Source organism: Hippoglossus hippoglossus, chromosome 16 (genome assembly GCF_009819705.1).
Source record: "Hippoglossus hippoglossus isolate fHipHip1 chromosome 16, fHipHip1.pri, whole genome shotgun sequence".
NCBI lineage: Eukaryota > Metazoa > Chordata > Actinopteri > Pleuronectiformes > Pleuronectidae > Hippoglossus > Hippoglossus hippoglossus.
The window spans coordinates 5152172-5177006 of NC_047166.1; the positions used below are offsets into that span (position 1 = coordinate 5152172).

General features: G+C 41.3%; 2 protein-coding genes across 6 annotated transcripts; one reads left to right on the top strand and one right to left on the bottom strand.

Moving 5' to 3' along the window:
* Nucleotides 1-367: 367 nt before the first annotated feature.
* On the bottom strand, nt 368-5307 carry zmp:0000000881 (testis-specific serine/threonine-protein kinase 1). 3 transcript variants are annotated; one of them, XM_034612000.1, is made up of 7 exons: nt 4791-5307; nt 2779-2943; nt 2487-2625; nt 2241-2348; nt 1184-1795; nt 696-1120; nt 368-661 (listed from the first exon to the last, which is right to left on the bottom strand). In XM_034612000.1, exons 2-6 carry the CDS (start codon nt 2922-2924, stop codon nt 719-721), a joined length of 1407 nt encoding a protein of 468 aa, XP_034467891.1. In that variant the 5' UTR covers nt 2925-2943; nt 4791-5307; the 3' UTR covers nt 368-661; nt 696-718. The 3 variants fall into 3 exon arrangements, with proteins under 3 accessions (XP_034467891.1, XP_034467889.1, XP_034467888.1); XM_034611998.1 differs by having other exon boundaries at nt 696-1115; nt 1179-1795; XM_034611997.1 differs by having other exon boundaries at nt 696-1795; nt 4791-5305.
* Nucleotides 5308-15250: 9943 nt separating this feature from the next.
* lsr (lipolysis stimulated lipoprotein receptor) lies at nt 15251-24154 on the top strand. 3 transcript variants are annotated; one of them, XM_034611994.1, is made up of 11 exons: nt 15322-15536; nt 16841-17170; nt 18206-18325; nt 18665-18721; nt 20078-20224; nt 20884-21081; nt 21255-21311; nt 21539-21652; nt 21840-22128; nt 22526-23006; nt 23476-24154. In XM_034611994.1, exons 1-11 carry the CDS (start codon nt 15497-15499, stop codon nt 23509-23511), a joined length of 1869 nt encoding a protein of 622 aa, XP_034467885.1. In that variant the 5' UTR covers nt 15322-15496; the 3' UTR covers nt 23512-24154. The 3 variants fall into 3 exon arrangements, with proteins under 3 accessions (XP_034467887.1, XP_034467885.1, XP_034467886.1); XM_034611995.1 differs by having other exon boundaries at nt 21255-21307; nt 21541-21652; XM_034611996.1 differs by lacking the exon at nt 18665-18721 and having other exon boundaries at nt 15251-15536.
* Nucleotides 24155-24835: the final 681 nt, after the last annotated feature.

The window sequence follows — 24835 nt, forward strand, 5'->3', positions numbered from 1 at the left end:
TTTCATCTTCCAGCCATCGACATGTGTTCTTGTCTGGAGTCTGAACCATCCTCGACTCAGGAATGGACCAGAGCCCTGAGGAAAAGTCTGCTGCTCACAATCGTCTTTCTTTTGTATCGTGACAATTTGAAGATGACTACAGATCTAAAACTTTTCTGCCAACCCCTTCTTTAGGAATAAGGAAACGAGATGAATCTAAGACAAATGATCCTGACCAGAGTTCTTCTGCTGTGAAAAAAAGCAAGAGATCCAATTTTGAATATTCCTCTGTACGAACCAATTAATTCAAATGATGCTCAGATTTTAAGATTAGAGAAACAGCTACAAACCAATAAAAAAACGATACTGAACAAAACTAAAACATCTCTGCAACTGAAACAGAATTTTCTGATTTATTTATACAAATTTAGTGTTCACAGTGTCAAGCGGTCATGGTAAAGTGTCACAAAATGGTTGCTCACCCCTGCGGACATTTCTATCTTGGCAAGAAAATGAGCAGCTCAGTCAAATTCCGAAAATCATGTTCAGGCTCAACCAACCAACTTTGTCAAGATCTCTTCTTATCACAGCTTTAAACACCCGGAGAATGTTTTTGTTACAGTTTCTCAGTTTACTCTTTGGAAATGTGTTTTTACAAACTCTCCCAAGAGGATCTGACCCTGAACAAACCAGTTCAATTGCTTTGTGACGACATTTAACAAATCCCTAAACTCTTGTCCTAATTGCTGTTAAACTTGACGTTGTCGAACTTGACGATCTTCCCGTCACGTGTCACCACCTCCTTCTGCTCCCAAGTTTCCACCTCCCCGTTTTTCTCCTCAAAGCGCCGCACCACCACCCTCCCCGTCGTGGGCAGGTTGCAGGGCAGATCCATGGCGGCCTCCTGGTAAAGCCTCATTTTCATGAGGCCCTGTGTGAGTTCGCCCCCTCCTGTCGGCACCAGAGCCTGGTTTTTGTCTTTGTCCTCAGTCCTCCGAAGGACAGGGGGAGAGGGGCGGTGTGCTGTGGGGTCTGGTCTGGGTGATCGCTCCCATTTTAGCGGCGAAGGATCTTGTTTAAATGGCGAAGGATCCCTGTTGAATGGCGATGGGGCTCTGTTTAATGGGGAAGGATCCCTGTTGAATGGTGATGGGGCTCTGTTTAATGGGGAAGGATCCCTGTGGAATGGCAATGGGGCTCTGTTTAATGGGGAAGGATCCCTGTGGAATGGCGATGGGGCTCTGTTTAATGGGGAAGGATCCCTGTGGAATGGCAATGGGGCTCTGTTTAATGGGGAAGGATCCCTGTGGAAGGGCGATGGATCTCTTTTAAATGGCGATGGATCTCTTCTCCGGGGAGATGGATCCCTGTTCCTGGGGGACGGAGACCGGTTTCTGGCATTAACATTGGCTGAAGGTGGCTTGAGGTGGTCTTGTTGTGTAGGTGCGTTGGTGACGGTTCCTGCACCCCCGGCCCTTCGTATTTCACTGATGACCCCCCCCATGGAGGCCCTCAGAGAAGGGTCGGGCTCCACCATCCTGCACACAGCGTGGCAGTATGGCTGATCGTGCAGGGTATCCTTGATCTTGGCGGGGCAGACGGAGGGTGTGTACAGCCGAATCCGGGCGCAGAGCTCGGTGATGATCTTACCCATGGCCCACACGTCTGAGCGCTGGTCCCGCTGGCTGCCCTTCTGCAGCACCTCAGGGGCCGAGTAGGCCTCGTTGCCCATGTCAATGGCAGAGTTGAGGCCACGTCGGAAGAACTTGGCGAGTCCCAGGTCGATGATCACCGCTCGGTTGGTGTCATGTTCCACCTGGAGGACAAATGTTTAGTTTGTGAGAAATAGTTTCTAAATAGGCTAAAGTTCTGGATAGTGGGAGGAGATGGGAGGTGTCGTCCGTCTTTATTGACAGTCTATGTGCTAACATGGCTAAAATGTATGAAAACTGACACGCAAGCAAATAGAGAAACGATCTTTACCACTGAAAAAAATATTTTTCTCAGCTTCTCAGCGACAGAAACTGGTGAAACTTGCTAAATATTCCTGAGGTATATGAACTTGTCATTGACGATTATTTTTGTTTTATCTTTCTGATTGCATTATCCCAATATTATTAGAAATCCAGGCAATAAAACTAGCATAAGCCATTTACTAATTATAGCATTTATATCTTTTTTTCTCCTATTGAGTTTTCTTGGAGCTGCAGCTCATATCTGACCCGAGCAGTTCAGCACAGTGCGGCGCCCTCTCCACTCACCATTACGTTTTCAGGCTTGAGGTCTTGATGGACAATATCTTTGGAGTGGAGGTGCTGCAGCCCCTCACACATGCCAATAATGATAGTTCCTCGATTAGATGGAGTCAACTGTGGAGATGAGAATTTCAGATCAAGTTTAGCTGGATTAGCAGGAAATTCAAAGTTTCATTATTATTACTATCTTTAACTCCAGCCCTTAAGTTCATCTTGCACCAAGTGTTGGCGTCACATCATATCTTGTCCTACCTGTATTTTAGACTTGGAAGCTTTGAAGATGGTCGTCTCCAGGTCCTCTCCGAAGATGAACTCCAGAGGAATGACCCATTTCCCGTCTTTCAGATTGATGTTTCCCAGAAGCTTCACTATGTTGGGATGATTCAACTTGCTGCAGATCAGCGGTAACACATGTCAAAAAGAAATGGACAAATGAAAATAAATGAATCAAAATGACCTGGATCCTTTGGGAGTAGATAAATCTCCTGCACGTTTTTTTTACAGAAATCACCTGTAGACCCTGAAACTCTACGTTGCTACGTACTTGTACACATCGCACTCTCTCTCCAGGTCCTTCCTGTTGATGAGTTGCTGGGGGACCTTCTTTATCGCGGCCCAGGTGTCGTTGTACTTCTGTTTGTAGACCTTCCCGAAACAGCCCTGTGCGAGCGTGCTGGTGGAGTACGCCATCTAGGGGACGTCGTGAAGGCTGGAGAGTGAGAGGGAGGCCATTTTGACATTCATGTTGAAGCCCAGACTATATATACAGTATATATATACATATAGACAAAAAAGCACAAAACCACATATAGTTTCTGCCGAAAATGGCGACAACCATAGTTTTTACAAATTTTTTGCTTTTTGCAATTTTTCTACGCATCCATCCATTATCTATGTAGCTCATAAGCTTATCCAGCCGATTGTAGCTGATATTGGCCGAGAGGTGGGGTACATAACTACAATCTGCATCTCTGTGGACTATGGGGAAGCCAGAGTTCCTGGAGAAAACACAGACACGGGGAGAACACGCAAACTCCACAGAAAGACCAAACTGAGCTGGAAACATTCTTGCTGTGACACCACCAGGCACAAAAGGTTAAAGGTATAGTTGGTAACTGGTTTGTGAGACCATTTTTTTAATGGTATTTGTTGAAATCCTCTTCATGGCCCAATAGCCATCAATTAATAAAGTTGTCGGGGCCCTGACAACTTTGACTGGGCCCTCGCAGGACTGTAATAAACACGACAAATCATTTCATTGGGATCACTGAAGCAGAGACGATAGAGGTTAGGAGCGAGTCACGAAAAAGTCGGCTTCCATCAACTATGATCGGGCCGATCGGTGTGTGTGTGTGTGTGTGTGGGGGGGGGAGACTAACGAGATTAACGAGACTTTCCTCTTAGTCACCTTGAGTTTTCGACTATGACTCAAACTCTGGGTAAACGGCTGTTAAACAAGGGAGGCTATTCATTAAGTTAAATTCTAACTAGCAGAGTGTTTCAGTATATTTAAGCACAAGGTTATTCTTAAGCCACTAAAACCTCTCACAACCTCATCTAAAGTAACTAAGTACATTTACACAAGTACTTTACCCAAGCCCCTTTTAGAGTACTTGTTTCACTCCACGTTATGTAACTAACTCATTCACCAAACTGCTCTTTAACCACAAAGCCACTGTGCGGAATTTACAAGTCATGTCTTTCATCAAGGATTCTTTTCAGCGCGAGCGTCTCCGTCGAGCGTCTGGCGGAAATAAAGAGCAAATATGTTCAAACAAATAGAAGTAAGGATTCTCAGGTAGGGATTGTCATCTGATAATCCCTCTGAGATGCCTCGCTGCCAAACATGCGGATCAAAATGTGAACAAAATCGAAGATGGGAGGTGATGAGAGTGTGGAACCAGGATATCCTGAATCCTGAAGTGAATGAATAGAACATGCCAGTGGCTGCTCACCTCAGTGGTGGAGCTCACAAATCAACCTTATCTGAGCCTGTTGACTAAATAACAGCTCCTGTGCATTGATCTAAACAGGCCTGTTTATTGTTTTTAGGAATTTTGACAGAAGATTGACCTCCAGTCAGCATTCTGCAGTCACACACACACACCCATACTCGGAGCTGTGTGTTGTATAACAGGACTAACAGGTAAATCCACTGGCCTAAAGAAAACATTCCTTTGCTCTGCTGAAATATGAAGCTGGAAACTTGTAATTTAGGATCTTTAGAGAAAATACTGTGCTGTTTACATTTCATTGGCTAATAGCACGAGAACTAACAGTCCTAGTGTGTAAGAGTGCAACTTTACAACAACTAATACTCACAAAGGACTAAAATATGAAAGTGTAATAACCAGTGGACATATGAAAGACTCATTAGCACGTAGCCTATATTTTACTATAATTACAACCTCCTGAAATGCTGTAATCTAGAATAATCCAGAGTGCAGACACGTTGCTGACTGGTTGGAAACAATGAGTGAAAAGATTAATATGTGATTTCCTGACTACAATACTTTAAAATACTGTGAATAAATGTGGATAACTCCAAGTTCCTACCTTGCTGTGGAGAGGAAAGCAGCTCCGTCAGGTCTGAACACGAGTTGACATAGTTCTGTTTCTTTATAGCCGCTCCACGCCTCCTTCTAGCTGTTCCACTGAATCAGGCGTGACTGACTGGAGGTTACAAAGGGGAAGCACACGCACCAATGGGAAAAGGTAGAACCAGTTGGAGCAGCACGCGTCTGATAAACAGGAGGATGACATGTGACTGTGGGACCGAGGCAGCTTTAATTAGGGGAAGATTGGGGTTTCGACCATTAAAATACTGGTGATCACAATAGCAGCTAACCTATAATATAATGTCATGGCCTTAACGCAGTGGTTAGTTACACTTTACAATATATCCAGATGATATACTGTACCATTGATGGAAAAGACCCCAGGGTACACACAGTTAAAGCCCCTCCCCTATAATCCTCATTCATATTCATTATTAATGATTGTATGCATTAGTTATTGTTATAAATCATAATTGTTGTTCCTGTGTTTTATATTATCCTCATGTTTATATTGTTTATCTTCCTGAGTATTTATATTGATCCTAATTTAATATTTAATATTTATTATACTAGTTCAATTTATATTTTGTCCTATGAATATTGATCCTATTTTTGTATATTTCCTTATGTTTATATTACATGTTTTACTGATGCTTCTTTTCTTTTTTTTACAACCCCCCTTTGCTGCTGAAACACGTCAGATTTCCCCCCTTGTGAGACGAATAAACGATCATCTTCTCATTTCTAGATTTTTCCTGGCATTGTAGAATCATTCACCAGCTGTAGATACCACGGTGACTCAAAAAGAAACAAGCTCCACCCACACTCTCCACCTTTTTCTAAATATAACATTTAACTGCAGGCACTTCAGAGAAATCCATCTCTATAAGAAAAACCGGTGTACTTTCTTTTCTGAACAAGCTCCAAAAATGACCCAGGATAAAATGGCTGCTGTTTCTGAACCTCTGTAATGTTTCCTGATTCTGGTCTTTTGGGGCTTTTCTGCTCAAATAGTCAAAATCTATGTTAGAAATCCAAACTGGGTAGGAGTTAAATACCTTTTCTATATGTCAAGTATAACAATCCTGTTTTGTGTGTACTGTTGTAAAAATAAGAATACTTCTTTTTTTTGCTCTACTTCATTTTTCTTCTTTTTTATGATTTATAATTGTTTTTATTTGACCTCAGTATTTCTTATAATCCTGGTTATACCCCTGCCTGGCAGCACGGTAATCCCCTGAGATCTGGAACGTGACATCATTACAAAACCTGTAACCAAAGATTCAAATGAAACAGTCTGTTGAATTAACAGGAGGAAGTGAGACTGATTATTTGAACGTGGCTCATCTGCTCCTCTTTATCGGTTACCGTCTTTGCGCATAACGACGAAGGTAATTCACGGGACCACATGTTTCACTTCCCTCCACTGATTCTCATTCAGCAAATGCAACCACGTCTAGACAAATACGGAGAATACGATCATGCTGAGAAAACAACAGAAAGAAATTTAAATAAAGTGAGCCAAGACAAAGCAGAAGATAAGGAGTGGTGTGTTGCCGCTTTTTCAGTGCACACAGGGTGAACTGGTTGTCTCCTTTTCTTCCTGTTTTTCACAGATTATGAAACATGGATAGCTACAGTGCAAGTGCTGTGGATGGAAGCTGCATTTCTGGGTAAAATGTAGTCTTATGGTACCACCCATTTACTTGATCAGCCCACTTTCCTATTGTCATAGGTTTCAAATGTCTGTGTAGTGCTGTAGCTCATTCTGACAACAATGACCCACCCAACAGATCACTCTGTCTGTCCTCGGCCAAGTAGTAAGTGTGATTATTTGTTTTTATTTGACTTTTAGAAGGCAGGCGTTCATTGATTCTCAGCCGACAAAATGGCTTTGACTGAATGTGGTTCCTACATGGCTTGTAATGTTGCTCGTATGCACTTTTATTTCACTCCTGCTGCTCTTCACTGTGGTTCATTGTCAAAGATTTTTACTGTGAGTAGTTTTTATCAAATGAAGACAGATTTAACTGATTGACTACAGCAGAATTTAGTAGCTGGGGTATTAGTGTCAACTGAGTGCAGGAGATGGTTGATTTTATTTCTAATAGTTAGAATTTTATCATTAAAGGAGGTCATAAAGATATTGCTATTCAGGGATCGAGGAATACTGGGTTCGGTGGAGGTGTGACTCTCTGTCAGCCTGGCTACAGTGCTGAAGAGAAACCTGGGGTTGTTTTTAGTTTCCTCTATTAATGTGGAGTAGTCGGCAGCTCTTGCTTTGTGGAGGGCCTATTAGATGTTCAGTTCTGACACCGTATGATAGTACAAAGTTAAGTGTGTGGTTACAACAATGAGTAGCTGGGTGCACATGTAGTGTCTTCCACTCTGTGGTTAACAATGAGGACATTCTTCCAAGAAATACTTTTCACGAATGATTTATTTCTTTATTTATTGCAATGGTGGAAAACACAAAACAGTGCTCGTCAGGCGTGTGCTGCATGCTCAGCGCCTGTACAACATGCATATCCCTACAAAAACAGTCATCAGTGGGTTAATGATACATGTGCACCGCAGCTTCGCAGCAGACATGTCACGACACACCTCCTTATCCAACATTGCATAATATCTATAGTCACTTATTATACCATTTACAACATTTAACCAACAAAAGTGGGGAGAGCAAAGAACGTGGGTACCTTTCCCGAGGGAGCGATTTTTAGCACTTTCAAAAACCGCTCGCTCTAACTCTGGCGCTAACTCCTCGCCATCCCACCCCACAAGAAGACACGCACACACTATACCCCGGAAGTGGCGTCAATATAGCGCAACAACAATATACCCCTACTACATACACACTGACTGAAACCAATTGCATTATTACTGTCAACATGAATATTAAAGTCACCGACAATAATTACTGTATCTGTCTTTAGGACTTGGCTTGAGAAAAACTCAGGGAATTCCGTAAAAATTTCAAAATAAGCCCCCGGAGCACATATGATTGGCTGTTGTGATTCCTTGGATGGATGTGGAAGACTAAGAACAAGACTTTCAAATGAGTTGTAGGTTAGACTGGAGTTTAAAATAGCAGCAACTCCACCTCCTCAGGCCAAAGTCTCGGGGAACGTGTGTATTTATATGACTGGGGGGGATTCATTTAGGCTGACATATTCATCACGATGCAGCCAGGTCTCAGTGAGGGACAATAAATCAACTTTGTGATCTGAGACTAGTTCATTTACTAAAATAGCCTTTGGTGACAGTGATCTTATGTTTAAGAGTCCACATTTAATTCTCGTTGTTGTGTTGTTGCAGAGGTTGTGTAAATTTGTATTAGTTTTTTTGTGTGGAATTATCCTTCTGTCATCGTATGATTTAAATAGTTTCGTTGGACGGGGGACAGACACAGTCTCTATGGGGTAGTGGTTGTGTGACTGATCCCGAGGGAGCGCAGAGAAGTGTGTAGCACTGCAGCTCCGCGTCCTGGTCCCAACTCTGGGTTGTCATTTAAAAAAAATAAATGTTGTCCCTAGTAAAATAAGCAGTCACAAACCAGGTAACACAAACACATTCACATCACAACCCTCTGCCTAATTTGTTTCCACTTTCCCTTTTGACCCCGCCATTGTATCATAAAGACAGACACCATAATAATAAGTTCATAATTGATGTATTGGCATCACAAACATCATTCATTCGTTCAATTCAAAGCTGCACACACCAAAGCCATGGGGTCATTATAATCACTCTGCCTGTTTTACATTAGTCCACTTGATGACACAGCAGAGAAAGACATGACGCACCTTGAAGCTTCTTATCGCCATCACTAGTCCATCCCAAGTTGTACCCCACCTCACAAGAACAGGTTTCCTCCCAAAAAGTTTTGGTCGTTTTTCTACAAAGCCCGGAACCGTTTGCAGGACAGCACCTCGACAGCCAGCGGCTAAACATGTCATCACCTGTCGTGTTAGGAAGAGGTCCAGAGAAAAGTACGTTTTTGCAAAGGAACACACACACGGACTCCACATAAACTTCAGTGACCTCCGACATGCGAAGCCGGGAGTCGCTGCTGCCGACGTGAATTACGATCCGACTGTATTTAGGTTTATCTTTAGCTCAGCAGCTTCAGGTGGATTCGATGTCGCCTGCCGCTGGTTCCGCTAACCTGGTGTTTATCAGGACCGAGTGGCCGAGGACCAGAGTTTGCTTCTCAACAGGTGCTAGCGGCGGCTAGCGGGGGTGGCTAACCTCAGCTAACGGAGGTTCTAAGCCGCTGAGCCTGATGGAGAGAAGCCATCGAGGATATATTAGCCTGTTCGCCTACAAGGGTGAGCTCAAACAGAAACGTCCGGTGAAACGCAGATGGAAAAACACCGAGTCGCTAAAGCACCAGAGAGTACGGGATGGCATGTGGGGATGTTTATCTATAGATCGGCGATTGAGCCGTAGTAATATAGAGGAATATCGGTGTTAGCAGTGGAGCTAGTTCCGAGAGAGAGTGACCTTCAGACAGCTGCAGGGAACCCGGAAATTAGGCAATTCGCTTGCCGTAGTACGTCAGCGGGTTCTCCTGTGAGAGATCTATGGCACACGAGAGCGCAGAATAATTAAACCACATTTCAATAGATAAAGTCCAATAAACAACACAAACTTTAAGATATATATATATATATTTCTGGGCTTCATTTAACTCGACTCCATGACAGAACAGTTGTACTGGTGTACCTAATAAAAAGGTCACTCAGTGTATAATTATCATGTTACTTACTGTATGTGTCTGTTATTATTTACAGTAATGCATAAAGTTCAATTTAGTGAACATGTTTCATGAGTAAAATGGATTTTTATACATTTTCTTTGTCTGTGTTTCCAGTGTACCTTCTGGCATGGGTTATATTGTTTCCCGTCTCTGGGGGATTTCCTGGTATGTATTGAAAAATGTATATACTACAATATATTAAGTGTCACAACTATTACACAGCCTTGTACTTATTTGTATATTTTTTTTGTCTTGCATGGAAGCTAAAATTACTTGTACATAGTGTTGGCTAAAAACTGTTTCATTTTTATTTTTCCATACATTGTAGTAACTCCTCCACCTGGAAAGAGTAAGTAAAGACATTTTGTAAAAGTCTTAATTACACAAATATGCTGTAATTTTCAAATAACATCACTGCAAGAATGTTTTTGGCACTTTCCCCTAGGGCTGTGCTCAAAAACTCGATATGGCAATATATCGTGACGTCCTCCTTGCTGATGCATGCGTCGATGCAGATGTTACTGTATCGATACGGAATCACATGCTGTGACGGCAGTCTTGAAAACGAAACATCATCTATGGTGCACAATAATGCCAATAGGTGGCAGCATAGGGAAAAACAGCACACGTCTCAATTCAAAACAAACAAGGAAGGAAACAGTGACAAAGTGGCGGAGTTATTGCACGTGAAGTGCTTTGCCCGCCGTCTGACTTTGGCCGCTCAACGTGCACTCGAGACGGCCACTGTTTCACGTCAACTGGGAAGAACTCCCAGCATCATGGCTTTTTTTTTTGTAGGAAAAGCACAATTGCAAGCCATGCCCTGAATGAAAAGCAGAAGCTACTTAATCTCCCCGAGCACAAGCTCATGACAGATGCAGCTACGAGACGGAACAGCGCCTGTGATGTGTTGGAGCGCTTCTTAGAGCAGCAGCATTACTCTCCACTGAGGTGCGGAAGAATGCCAAGGAGTTGTGGACCTTACCTGAAGCGGACCTGGCCTGTGCTGAAGATGTGGCTAAAGCCCTGAAGCCGCTAAAAGTTGCAACACCCGTAATGTCAGAAGAAAAGACCCCTACACTGTCTGTTATAGCACCGCTGCATGCCCAGCGGTGCAACTGCGCTCATGTCCAAGCAACAGACTCTGCACTTACGAGGGACATTAAAAACACCGTACCCGGGGATCTTGGGAAGAGATACGTGAGCGACAGATCCTTTCTGTGCATCGCTTTTTTAAAAAAAAATATAATTTTGTCTTTATAAAAGAACTGATATATTCTGTGGACATTCTTACAGCAAATAGAAGTGCACATAAGTCAAGTGAAACCAGAATATTATGGCTATTGTAAGTTTAAAAGTTAAGGAATATTTTATTTGCATTTATCAATAACTCTGGGATTAGAAAGATAATTATTTTATTTTACTTTTAAGATCTTTGTTGGCCAGAATTTTAAGTGTTTTGAGTAGTGCGATCCTTAAGGCTTTGCCTTTGTTGTTATATGGAATAATAAAGAACAGCTGTTGTAGTAAATTCTGTGCAGGACATGGTCATTATTCAAAAGCAACGTGTATCGTGATAAGTACCGTATCTTGGCCTCTGTATCGTGATACGTATTGTATCGTGAGGTTGTAGGCAATACCCAGCCCTACTTTCCCCTCACATTTAGATCTGAACTCTTAAGATGAGATAAGATGAGACTTTATTAATCCAGAAGGAAATTCTTGTGCCAGCTTGCTCCAAGATTACAGTGTCGTCAACATATTTATAATAGAATACAGCGATTAAAACAATAGTGTATTAAGCCTAAAGTAAAAAATTAAAGTATAAAGTGTGTACAGACTAGTAATGCAGAACCAGTGCCTGATAGTAAATACCAATAGAAATGAGAATAAAATGAGAAGAAACAGTAAAACTAATACTAAACAAGTGTTAAGTAAGTAAATAGATGGTAGTAAGTAATATGGGATATTACACATGATGATGAAAAAACATTACACATGAGGTTATTTGCTACTCATCAATCTTCTCCTCTTCTTTCACAGTTCAGTGCTTTACCTGCATGGACATGGAGCAGTGCTCAAAGTTGACGGCCATATATGGAATGGATGACAAGAATCTGTACAATAAAAACAGTCAAGCATTTCCAGAATGCTCTGCAATCTCCTCACCGCCTCCTGTGACTTGCTCTGTGTGCCACGTCCAATCCACCATCAGGATCATTTGCTCAGGGGAAGTAGGGAAACTAGAGGTGGAGTCCAGTGATGGAGCCCAGATTTCAGACATCTCCTCTGGCTGTGAGTATGACACAAACAAATCAAACACAAAGCTCTGCAGTTTGGGGTCAGATCGAGGTTAATGCTGAAAAAAATCCGCCATGACATTTAAATTGCAAGTCTTTTTTTTTTTTTATTTACAGGAAAAACCATGCACAACATACTTTACTCCACACATATAACATCGGTATCTTCATATTTGATCAACTTAAAAAGAATGTTAAATTCAAACAAATACATCAAATACAATCATTCTAACTTTTACACCATTTATCTCTTGAGTACCCCCCATATTTTATCGTCCGTCAAAATAAACTTCAACCACAACACCATCCTTCGCATTCTTCCCTGGTGATATTGTGCAACCACTTCTAACGGCTCTATGTTTAAGTCATTGAAACGGTTAGTGGGGTTTCTTACGCGTTACTTTCAGCCCATTTGTATTTCAGTTATTTCAAATGCGTTAGGTGCAGTTGCTGTTGTAGACGATGCATTTTAATACCATGAGTGAAGAAAATGCACGGTTAGTAACACCTAGAATGAAATGGAGTAATGCCTGAGTCATTTGCTTCTATGAAAACTAAATCTATCATAATAACATACTTGAAAGTGTTGTCATCATGGTCATCAAAGCCATGCTTATGTCATTAGTGACTATTCAGTTCGATCAAACTAACTTTTTGTCATGGAGACACTCACACAGACACACCATTTCCTGTTGCATGTTCTATGTCACTACCTTTTTTAATTTGATACTCACGCTTGTCTCTGTTACTTCTAGGTAGCTTCACTCCTACTCACACGTGGACTCACATTTTCAGTGAAAACATAACCTCGTTGGTGGAGTTATATTTATTTCTCTGTGAAGCACCACCCATTAATCTTAAACTTTTATTCCATAAAAGTGCTGTTGTATTGTATGTGACCGCAACCTTTAATCTCTTTTAAAAGCTTTTGCCATTATGGAATCATTAATTTCAGTGTTTTTATTCTATATAAAATGTCTTAATGTATTAAGACATGAAATATTTGTCTCTCTTTCTGATGCTGTTTTAATTTCTTCAGGTTCCAACAGCTTTCCAGATGAACACCAGAAGCCCCGCAGTTGTGTAGGATTGATTACCAGCAGTATGTATTTAACTCACGTTTCAATTTAACAATGATGTTAATGGCTTTAAAATCTAGTTAACTTGCCAGAGGCCATATTGTTTTTCCTTGATTCTGCATGACAGCCATCTTTTTTCATTTGGCAGATTTCTTTTTGACTGTGCTCGGAGTGCTTTTGACATAGAGTAAGTTTGAATCCTTCTTTATTTTAATGCTTCTTAAAAGTTATTTACTTTCATTTCTTTAATGACCCCATATTTCATTCGCATTTCTGTTTCCATAGTTGAATAAACAGTCTTTGGTGCAAAATTATGATTGATTATTGATAGTTACAGGTTACAGGATGTCTAACTTCAATCTCAGCTGTAAAATATTAGTTTTAAATATTAATTCCAAAAATACAGGAGTGGGCTCATGGTCCCACTAGTGGGCTTTGAATGTGTTCAATTGAATAGGTTTACATGTGACACACTTTCTTTTGAAAAAGGATTTAAAGTGGTCGACAGTGAAGAAGTGTGGGATCAAAAAGGAAACTGAAGAGGCGACTCTCACCACGTCACTCTCTCACCACGTCACTCTCTCACCAAGTCACTCTCTCACTATGTCACTCGCTCACCAAGTCATTCTGATGAGTTATTGAGCTCTTTTCATTTTAATGTTTTTTTTCTTGACTTTTGATGTCAAGTCTTTCTTTTTAAACTTTCTTTAGCTGCCATGTAGATAACATAACTGCACACTGTATTGTTTTATGTGGGACAATTGCTATTTGATAACAAGGCTTCATTAATCTGCAGTGTAATTGTTTCATCAATTAATCAAGATCATGTAATTTAAAAAAGAATCATACCGTCTAATACCCGGTCATCATAATTCTTATTTATTGTCTGATCAACACTCAAAGACTTTAACTTAATTCATGTATTATTTCTCTTTCAATTGCTATTTTAGATGGCTCTCAGCTTAATCATGATTATATAATCAATACTTTCTGCATAACTGGCCGAGTATGTGTCCTGGTTTGTTTTATTAAAATTGCTGTAAACGGGCTGAGGTTGTCGTTATTTATAAGATTGACACTGCACCTGGCAATAGTGATGTAAGTGGTGGAGGAAGTAATCGTTAACATGTCGGGGCACACTGTTGCAAATTAGAGCCGTGCATTTAAAACAAGTAAAATAAAGACCTGTTAGCAACAGGTCTTTATAAAAGGTACAAATACTCATTCTGCATTATACTTTGCATCATTGCATTATATTTAGGCATGCATTCATGTACAAGCATAATTGTTATGTTGCAGATGCAAAAGCTGAACCACTTTTTAACTGCTGCCAGGTCTGGGAAATAGTGGTATCACGCATGCACACACACAGTGTGTTTGCACAGCTATCCTTATTGGGACATTGACTTCCACAATGAACGGAAGTCAATACCACAAAAATACCACAACCACCCTGTAAATGTATATATATACATATACAGGGTGGTTGTGGTATTTTGTTTTTTATATAATATATATAATATAATATACACATTTCACTTGTATATATTTTTCCGTTCTGTTCTTTTTTCCCCTTTTCCTCCTCTGCTTTCCCTTTTATTTATTTTTTTAAGTTCCTTCCTCCCCAGTTATATGCTTATTCTTTACTTTACTTTTCACATAAATGTTGTGGCATTAACTCACCGGCAATAGAATAGATTTGAGGATTGTTGAGTAGAGTTTATTGAACTTTTCAAACTGTTTTTTTGTTGTTCATTGTTGTTCCATTGATATCTGTTGTGCTAAAAGATCCAACCATTGTGATGTACTGATTCTCCCCCCCCCCCCCCCTGCTTTTTCCAGTTTGAGAAGTAAGGTTTTCTTTGCTAAAGTTAGGGCTCCTAGGGGTGTTATGATCTGTGTTGAATTTGTGCTGAGTGTGTCCAGATTACCCAGTATACACACAGAAGGGGTTGGAGGCATAGGATCGATCTTTTGTCCCCCACGAGGTCCACTGGTCCTGACAAGGCAGGTGTTTCTACTGGGAACGGTCCTGAGAAGTCAACAGAAACGAGTATACACACACACACACACACACACACACACACACACACATGCACGCGGATTGAACATTAACAAACTACTTCGATCGCGATATCGCTGTCTGGATCGTACCAACTTATGGGGTACACGCTGCTGTTCCTCCGTCAAACCACTCCGCCACACGAAACTATATCGACGACGGGTTTTTTGTTTCTGTATCACAGGACTCGTCTCTTTCTTACCACCAGGTTCGTACGGTAAAATAAACCCGTCATGGACCGAAACAAGTTGCCCACATCTGGATGTCTCCACCCGCCTGTGGTCGCTCACCTGTGGGCTGCTCCGCGGAGGGGGACGCGCTCAGGTAGGCCCCGCCCTCCGCCCCGCAGCGCTCACGGACACAAAATGGATGCGACGCTACCTGGCTGAGGTGAAAGTGCGTCTGTGATGAAATATTCTGCTCCAGCTGAAGACCTCGCTCGTGTATCTGATGCATTAACGGTAGTCGCGTCGACGGAGACCAAGAGAAACGAGGATTAAAATGTTTTGGACGTTGATAGTCGCCGCTTTAATGGCAACAGGTAAGTTCGCCTGTTCTTCTCTCGCCCTCTCAAACAGGGTGGGCCCGCTTCCGGGAAAAGTCCGCTGATAAACACCGCTGCGTTTTCTCCAGTTTCTCTAAAGGTTGACTCTATTGTTATTGTAGAGTCACTGTCTGCGCAACTTTTTTTTATAAACAAGTTATTGGTTTGGATATTAATGCAATTACCAAATAAACACGTCGTAAACACCTGTTACTTCAAAATAAAATCGCTTCTTCCGGTCGATAGTTGTTTTTCTTACAGACAAATGTCATTTTACTTAGTTAAGACTTTTTTTTCAGACCATATCAGTATCTAAATAAAATAAATCACAAAATGCAGCACAAAAACAATCATCACAATTTACAAGTTTTTACTATAAAACTATTTACAATCGTAGTTTGTGGACATTGACATTGGATGAAAATATATATATATGTGTATATATATATATATATATATATATATATGTATATGTATATATATATATATATGTATGTGTATATATATATATATGTATGTATATGTATGTAACACAAACTATAACTAATACCCATAAGCATAGATAATGTTTGTGAATTAAATGACATGTTATAGTAACAAAATTTATAGTTTTGTTTCTGTTATAATCCAACTCACTCAGTATTTGAAAATAGTTCTATGCAATTAGTGAAAATGAAACAAATATTTATGCATTTCTACACAAATATCTGTAGTTAATCCAGTGTCAAACTTAATTCCTGTCCCTTTTTATTTATGTATTTATTAAGTTATTTATCAAATTTGCAAGATGAACATTCCACCTTGAAACAACACTTATCGCACATCTTGTGTTGCTGTGTCATATGGTTCCTTTAGGGCTTTTACATTTAAAAATAGCTACATGGGCAAAGTTGCTTAGTGAGTAAGGTTAGTTAAATCAGAGCAGATAAATTGTCACAGGGGAGCGTCTCCAGTGACCTGATTCCCTGGAGACAGTGTGTGTTTTTGTTCCGGTCCAAAGTCGTTGGTTTCAAGTGTTCAAATTGTTCCTCCACTCTCAGAAAATTTCAGGTATTTTTATTTACTTGGCTGTAAAACACAAAGCCTGTCTGAGGTGACTCATCACACCCACTCTTCGTAGATACTAGTAGTGGTGAAGAAATATTGTTTGTCATGTACCACACCCAAAGGGGTATTTCAGACTAATTATGAGCCTTTACCCAATATTATAAATATGAGTAACATTTTAATAATAGTTATAATAATCATCTACCACCAAGTCTCATTCATGTAAATCTTCATTGTTTTTTATTTTTTTGTAGAGTCCACCATGGCCATCTCTGTCCAGTGCCCCACCAAGAGGTACATCGCTATCCTCTTCCAGCCTGTCACCCTCACCTGTAACTTCCAGACGACCGCCACTCAGCCGCCTGTAATCACATGGAAGTACAAATCGTATTGCCGGGACCCCATCCAGGCCGCGATGAACCCCAGCAGCGCAGAGAACATCCTGTCTCAGAACAACCCCAACTACGACGCCAACATCGAGTGTGCCGACAGCCAGAGGACGGTGCGCATAGTGGCCTCCAAACAAGGCAATGCGGTTACTCTCGGTACAGAGTATCAGGGCCGCAAGATCAGCATCATAAACAGTGAGTTACACTCAAACGTACACTGTGAAGGCCCACTCACATGAATGGAAGCAACTGGGTGTTGAATTGACAGATATATTTAAAATGTGTTATTGTAATCTAAAAACAAATTGATATTCGTAAAAGTTATTATAACTGCACCTTTTTATTCAGTCAACAGTTTAACAATTAACACTAAATCAGAGCTTCGTCTGACTTTTTACTACACACTGTATTTAAAGATGGACGTCATGACAACTCCCGTGAGGTGAAAAGCGTCCCCCTCCCTCTGGCTGGTTGGCAGCAGTATAGTTCATGAACCCTGATGGGTTTTTCTCAGAGATGGTTTCTATCAGTTAAGTTTGGTTTTAATTAGTTATTTAGGGCTGTAAAAATGGGTTGAAACTTACTTATTGACAAGGCTCAATTCCCCAGATGGCTACTTTGCAGACGCTGGGGTAATTACTAGGCCTTCATTTCTGGCTGGTGGGAGGAAGTGGAGAAGTGTCATCCATCTTTAAATAAAATCTATGCTTGATAAATAAAGATGTAAGAGTCAAGCTTCAATGATTTATTTGTCACTCTCCTAGTTTCAGTGCATGGAGCAAAATGTGGAGGCGACCTACAGAGACCAGTAGGTTTAGGACGAGTTGTTGTGTGTGCAAGTGTCAGGTTCTGAATCAGATTGAGTGTTTGTTCGCGTCAATTAAAATTCTCTTTTACAAATTTGTTAAAAATGGCTTTTTTGTTTTGTGAACCAAGCAAAGAAATACTGTTGTGAAAGAAGATTTGTACGAGGCCACATAACATGATCTCTGGATTGCTCATCACTGTTTATTTATCAAAATAAAGGTAAGCTAAGAACCGAGGAAGTGAGTCGAGAGTCCATCAAGACCAGCACCACAATGATGCCACAATTTTGTATTTAATATGTAGTTAAGCTGCAATATAGTTGGAGGGCAAAGATGCCCCAGTCTAATATACTTAACCAGTGTACTTTTAAGAGCCCACCATTATAAGATTGTATCAAACCCGTTCATCTGTTGTTTGTCACAGATGCAGACCTGAACATCGCACAGACGGCATGGGGCGACAGCGGCGTCTACGTTTGTTCTGTGATCTCTTCCCAGGACCTTTCAGGAAATGGTGACGACTACACAGAGCTAATTGTTCTTGGTAAGTGCAAGACCCGACGGATGTGGCATGAAAGTGTGACAGTTTGCTGCTTCTTTTCCTGTCTGTGCTTCCTCTTTTCTTCTCGTTTACACCATTCACGCACACCTGCAATTACACACTTGTTTTTTAAAACAACAGAGCGATTGTTTAAGCTACATTTGGCATGACACATTCTGAAAGTAGCGGAACTCCCTTGTGGGCAGAATTCCAGTCAAGAGAGGTGACACTAGCCACCAGCCGGTTTTAAAGAAATCTTAAGTCATAATTTGTAGGCGGTAAAAATTAGACCGATAACACGGGGCACTTTAAAGTAATTGTCGCTTTATCTTTCTTTCACAGAGAGAAAGTCAAATAATTCTGACCTTCTGCCTGGGATTGAGTTGCTGGTAATGGAAGGTGATATAGCTCAGCCATGATTTACCACAGGAATGGGGGTGGGTGAGATTTAGTTGATAAGGCGGTGGAATTGGCAAACGTGTCTTACACATCAGAACTACAGGCCAGTATTGTACTTTATATGCACAATAACAAAGAAGTAGCTATGAACTATCCCCTGAATATAAGCTGAATATCCTGTTGTGGGGTAAAAAATTAACCTAATTCAACAAGCTCCATCTGATTTGGTTATTAAGGTCCAGGAAATACTCTTTGAGAAATCGACAAAAAATGTTGAAAAATGCCAGATTAAAGAAAGTAAAAAAAATAATTTCAGTCCCCTCATCCGGATCTGCCCCAAAATGTAATGGAGTCTTATTTTTGTCACGTCCCACCCCTCTGTAACCAAACTGTTCTGCTCACTTCCATCCTTAACTTTCTCTTCCTCACACTCTCTCATTGTAGACTATACCTCTGTTTATCTTTCTTTAATATGGCTCGGCTCCCATGTGTGACTTTCAGTAGTGACTGTAGATAGTGTGTGGATGTCCAGCTGCAACAAAAGAACACTCGGCACATAACTCCATATCAGTATACACAGCCAAATACTTTTTTTTTTTCTTCCTGTGCTTTGCTAACCCAGTTTCCATTAGAGTTAATACGGTTAAACACACAGTATCTCTTCTCTCTTTGCTCTTTTTGTTTTTGTATTTTATGTTTGTGGCATGAGCTGCCTGAGCGAACATGCAGAGTGAAATCTTGTCTTGAATGAACTGGCTTTACCGGTTTGACAAAACATCGAAGTAGAGACCATCTGGAGATGGGATCACAGCAGCTGTGACGCGTGTCAGCATGTCGACACTGCGTGCCCTCTTCTGGTTTAGGCACACAGTTTTACAGTTTTGCAGTTTCATATCGACAGTATGAACGAGGAAATAAAGCCTCGTGTCAGGCAGCTTCTTCACGAGGAGACAGAGAGAAACAAGCTAGTTAGGGTTACACATTAGTTTCTGTTGTAACAGACTCAGAGTTTACGTCCTGTGTCAGTGTCTGGAACAGAAAACCCAGAGTTTCACATATGTCTGGCTTCACAAACGTTTTCAACAGACCCAGTTAGTGAAACAGAGCTCTGGTCTAAAAAACTAACACAAGTGTAATGCCTATGTTCTTTAATTGTAGTAATATATAGGATAATATATATATGTGTGTGTGTGTGTGTGTGTGTGTGTGTGTGTGTGTGTGTGTGTGTGTGTGTGTGTGTGTGTGTGTGTGTGTGTGTGTGTGTGTGTGTGTGTGTGTGTGTGTGTGTGTGTGTGTGTGTGTGTGTGTGTGTGTGTGTGGTAATATTAATAATACACTCCCTTTTGGTCCACACAGACTGGCTCTTGGTTGTACTGGTGGTTTTGGGGTTCCTGTTGCTGCTGCTCATGATTGGGATCTGCTGGTGTCAGTGCTGTCCACATACCTGCTGCTGCTACGTCAGCTGCCCCTGCTGCCCCGACCGCTGCTGCTGCCCACGGGCATGTAAGTACCACTACTAAAGAAAAGTGCCAGAAGCATGTAGCAGTGGAACCTGAGGTTTACAACCAAAGGTTTACATCGAATCTAATTTAAATTTGAATTGTGCTAATGTTAGTGCAGCTTGCTTTTGGCTCATTTTGATACTTTTTTTAGCAAACAATCTATAATTATAATCGTCAAAGTAGTGTCTATTATGGGTTTTAATCAAGCTAAACTCGATCGATTAGATTGAAACATACTTGGGCCGTTTTTTGGGATATGAACTCCGGACTGTTTTCCTCTCACACATGTAGAATGTAGCAGGAGATTTTCAGACAGGTTCTGGGTAGAGCATGCAGGAAGCGTGCCATGATGTATAATTACATTGCGGAATGCACGGTGATAGTGTTGACGTGAATGGCACCTCTTTTTCATCCCGAGATAATTGCATTCTCTATTTTTTTTTTATTGTTGTGCTGTTGCAAATTAACAATGAATAACGACAGTGTCTCACCATGTGTAGATTGTACTTTTGTTCTCGAGCACCGAGCATGTGCAGTAGAGCTACCCACAGAGTTCATGAAGCCAACAGAATGATTACAGTTAATAAGTGTATTTAATTTTTAAGAGTAAGATTTTACATTTCACTCCACTGCAACTAATTGTCTTCTATTATTTCACAGTGTATGAGGCAGGTAAAGCAGTGAAGAAAGGCATCTCCAATCACTATGCTCCCACCCTCTACGCTCCCAGTATGTATGCTCAGCCAGCGTACGGTGGTCCTATGCAGCCTTCGATGCCCATGCTTCCTCTTCCCAATGGAGCTGGACCCCCGCCTCTACACAACGGTTACGGGCGGGATTACGATGGTGCCAGCTCAGGTGAGAATTACTGAACTTTACTTAAAAAAAGGCCTGATGAATCATTTCTATCATCCACCCAGCGCTCATCCATTATCCAGAGAACCAGCTTAACTGAAAACCCAAGTTTCATAAAATCCTACTTTGAAAATAGTTCAATACTTGTTAAAATGTGCTCTGTTTTGTCTGTGCAGTTGGACATGGCTCCCAGGTGCCTTTGCTGCATGACCAAGATGGTGGAGGGGACCACAGTGAGTAAAAACACAGCCACATCCTCATGGTTGTGGTATTTGTATGAGTGAGGTATTTTGTGCTAAAGGGAGGTTTCACCAGCCGGGTTTGGTGAATCTTACTGTGAACACTCGTATGAGCAGGTTTAAGATAAGTTAACATTAAAATGTTGTTGCATGAATCCCAATGATTCACTTTTATTTACATGAGGCTGCAGAAATCTCACCCCCTCTCCTCCGCTCCTCAGCTCGCAGTGGGTATCGTATCCAGGTGGACCCTGATGGGAACGCCACACGTGCCATTTACTACATGGAGCGGGAGCTGGCAAAATTGGACCCATCCAGATCAAACTTCAACCGCAGTGAGTGACCGATCACTTCACACTCTTCACGTCACAGTTACATGCCAGCTGCGCCCACAGAGAAATAAAGACTAAATGACTCTAGTGCCTTTTAGATAGCGCCGTAGTTTATGTATCCTTCAACCAGACACCATTTCTTTTATTCTGTTCTAGTTATCATCTCTGCTTCTTTCTTTTCCTTCCTCAGTGGACAATATGAGTGAAGTCACTTCCCTGCATGATAGCGTGGAGGCTAGAGGCCGCGGGGGTCGATCCCAGCCGCCACCTTTGGCCACGGTCTATGACCGTGATGAAGCCATGAGCACCATCAGCAGTGTTTCGCAGCAAGGCCGTCGCCGTGACGACTACCCACGGCACGGTGGAGGATACATGGGGGATCATACACGTGCCCGCTCCATGGACAACCTCGACGACATCGGACGCCACTACAACCGAGACAACCACTCCCCCCACCGTGATCCCAGAGGAAGGAGAGGGTGAGTCATAGGTCCCAGATCTTCTCATTACCACCCTTTTTAGTTCATTTTTTATTAAACATAATAAATGATAGAGAGAATTTAATTTGACGTGTTGTCCTGTAAGAACAAGACCTCTATATTATCAGCATCACCTCATTTACAGCATGTTCTTTAGAAACGACCTAAAGTTCTTCCATGTTTCATTCAAACAACAAATGATGTTTGTGAACACAGTCATGTTGAGGGAGTTTGACAACTGGCTTGATAAGTTAGCTAAATAGCAGCTAAATAAAGAGCTCTGGTATTTTTTAATATCAACTGTAACTTGTCTTAAACTCAATTCGGTAGCAGATCAAATGACACAGTAGCCCTGCTATCTTCTGTTTCCTCTAAATTTGCTGCCTTGTCTCTGCAGTTCGGATGATGAGTGGAGCACCAGTGCCCGCGGCGGCGGCGGTGGCGGCCACGGCCGCGACTTTGATGACCGCAGGCGTCGTGACTACTCCCCTGAAGATCGGCGAAGAGGACCGGGAGGAGCCCCCAGTGACCTATCTGGGAAACGCAGCCGCAGCCGCGATGATCTGATGGACATGGAGAGGGATCGGCATTACGCTGGTCGTGCCAGGGGCGGTCGGGAGGATTACGATGACGGCTTATTGCGAGAGGCTATGGAGAGGAAGAAGATGGGCGAGCAGCAGCGGGCACGCAGCCGGGAACGCCTGGACAGCGAGAGTGACCGCTCGGACCGGGGGAGGGCACCTCGCGGGCCCCCACCTCTTCCTGTGAGCCCGCCCTCTGGGTACCCTGGTCGCCGTGATGACTACCCTCCTCCTCCACCTCCACCTTACAGCGAAGATGAAAGTGTGTCCTCTTCAAAGAAAAGCAACCTCCGTAAGGTGAGTCACAGCGAAAAAAGAAACACATTTCATTCATGAAAACTGTATCAGAGTAAAGCTAGGCCAACTGAGAATATGATGATCGACATAGGACACAATGACGTTAGTTTAAATGCAACAACTTTATGAATCTTGCATTCAACATAAAAAAGTGTGTCAAAGAGAAAGTGTTTCTGTGTTTTCTGTGTTGAGACAGGTTCTTCAAATGTAAACTTAGTGCACCAATGATGTTTTTCCCATTTAAAAAAGATTATTTTGTCACTTGTCATTAGCTTTAAGATATCATCCGTTAGAGTGCTACAGACAGGTCACCTATTAACGTGTGGGCCTTGTCAATAAGAAAAATACTAAATGTTACCAGGCTTTTTCCTAAACCCTGAGTGAAGCACCTAAAATTAGTTAAAATTAAGATTCATCTTTGTATTTATGAGTTCATTTTTAACTGGACATCACTTCTCTTGTCTTACAGAATGGAGCTGTGAGTCGGGAGAGCCTGGTCGTGTAAACCATGACGTGGACATTGTGTCCGATAATGCAGCTTGAATCCGCCTTAAGAAAAGGACCAGTTGATTTTTTTTAAAAACTGTAAATATTAGTCACATCGCTAATTTGCTATGCTGATTTTTATAATGCTTAACAAACTTATCACAAATTGAATGTGTATGTATACTTTTCCAGAAGGGAAGAGGTGAACAAACTAAATACTTTGTGCCTTTTCATGTATAAACGATTATGGCTGCCACAAGTGCCTTAGCGTGTACAGAATTTAACATGTCGATTTGAGTTGATGCATAAATCCGTGTAAAGGTGTTAATGTTAACACATAAAGCTGATTTGTTTCAACTTTGGCTGTGATACAGGAACAGATGTAGAATTTTAGGGGTTAATGGGGTTTTGTCTTATGAATTTTAATTTTTTGATTGTGAAAAAACAGTTTTTATAAGAAAACCTGTGGATTTTAGTTTGTTCATTCAGTCTTTTTAGAAAACTGGGGGAACAAAATAGTTGTATTTACCTTTTTACTCTGAATTTCAGTTTTAAGCTCCAGTTTATTGTACAGCCCAGCAGTAGTATTCTTGTAATATGCAAATGTGAATTGTAATGTGATGAAATCTGATTTTACAATAAATGCCTCCTTTGCCAGGTCATTTACTGTATGTGACTTGCAGAGTTTTACCACTAGAGGACACCATCATGCTGGTCTGTGATTTAATGGAACAGTGAACAATTTATTGTGTCAGCAGGGAAACGGAAATCTTAACAATCATTCATTGGAGCACGAAACCACTGAGTGTATCATGATTAATTAGACTCAGAGGTATTTCTGTTATTTAGAGTTCAGTTTTAAGGATTTATTTCAAATATCCTAATAATAAATTACAGCTTCATAAACTACTGTTGAGTTCAATCAACGCTTCCATGATAGATTCAACGTAATAATTGTAAACTTCCCTGAGGTGATTTCTTCCTTCTTTTACTACGTCGTATTTTATAAAATGTTTGTGTAAGTGTTTCCACTGGCTTCACTGCACACTATTACATACAGTGTTTAATAAAAGAGTGTGAGGTGTGATTCTACAAAAGGTTTAAGGGTAAATTTAATAACTGTTGTACTTCACTAATAATAAGGGTGTATATTAACATGAGAAGGCCATCTTCTTCTCTGTGCCTTCCTCCAGCTGCACGTCCTCAGGTCCCTGCTCCTACAGGGCGGTGACCGTGACCGAGGTTTGTGCAGATCATCTCCACAGTCCCACACAAAGGTGGGTGTAGCAATTACAAGTTAATCTGTTGCTAAATTTGGTTTCTCATTGAGTAATAAGGAAGCC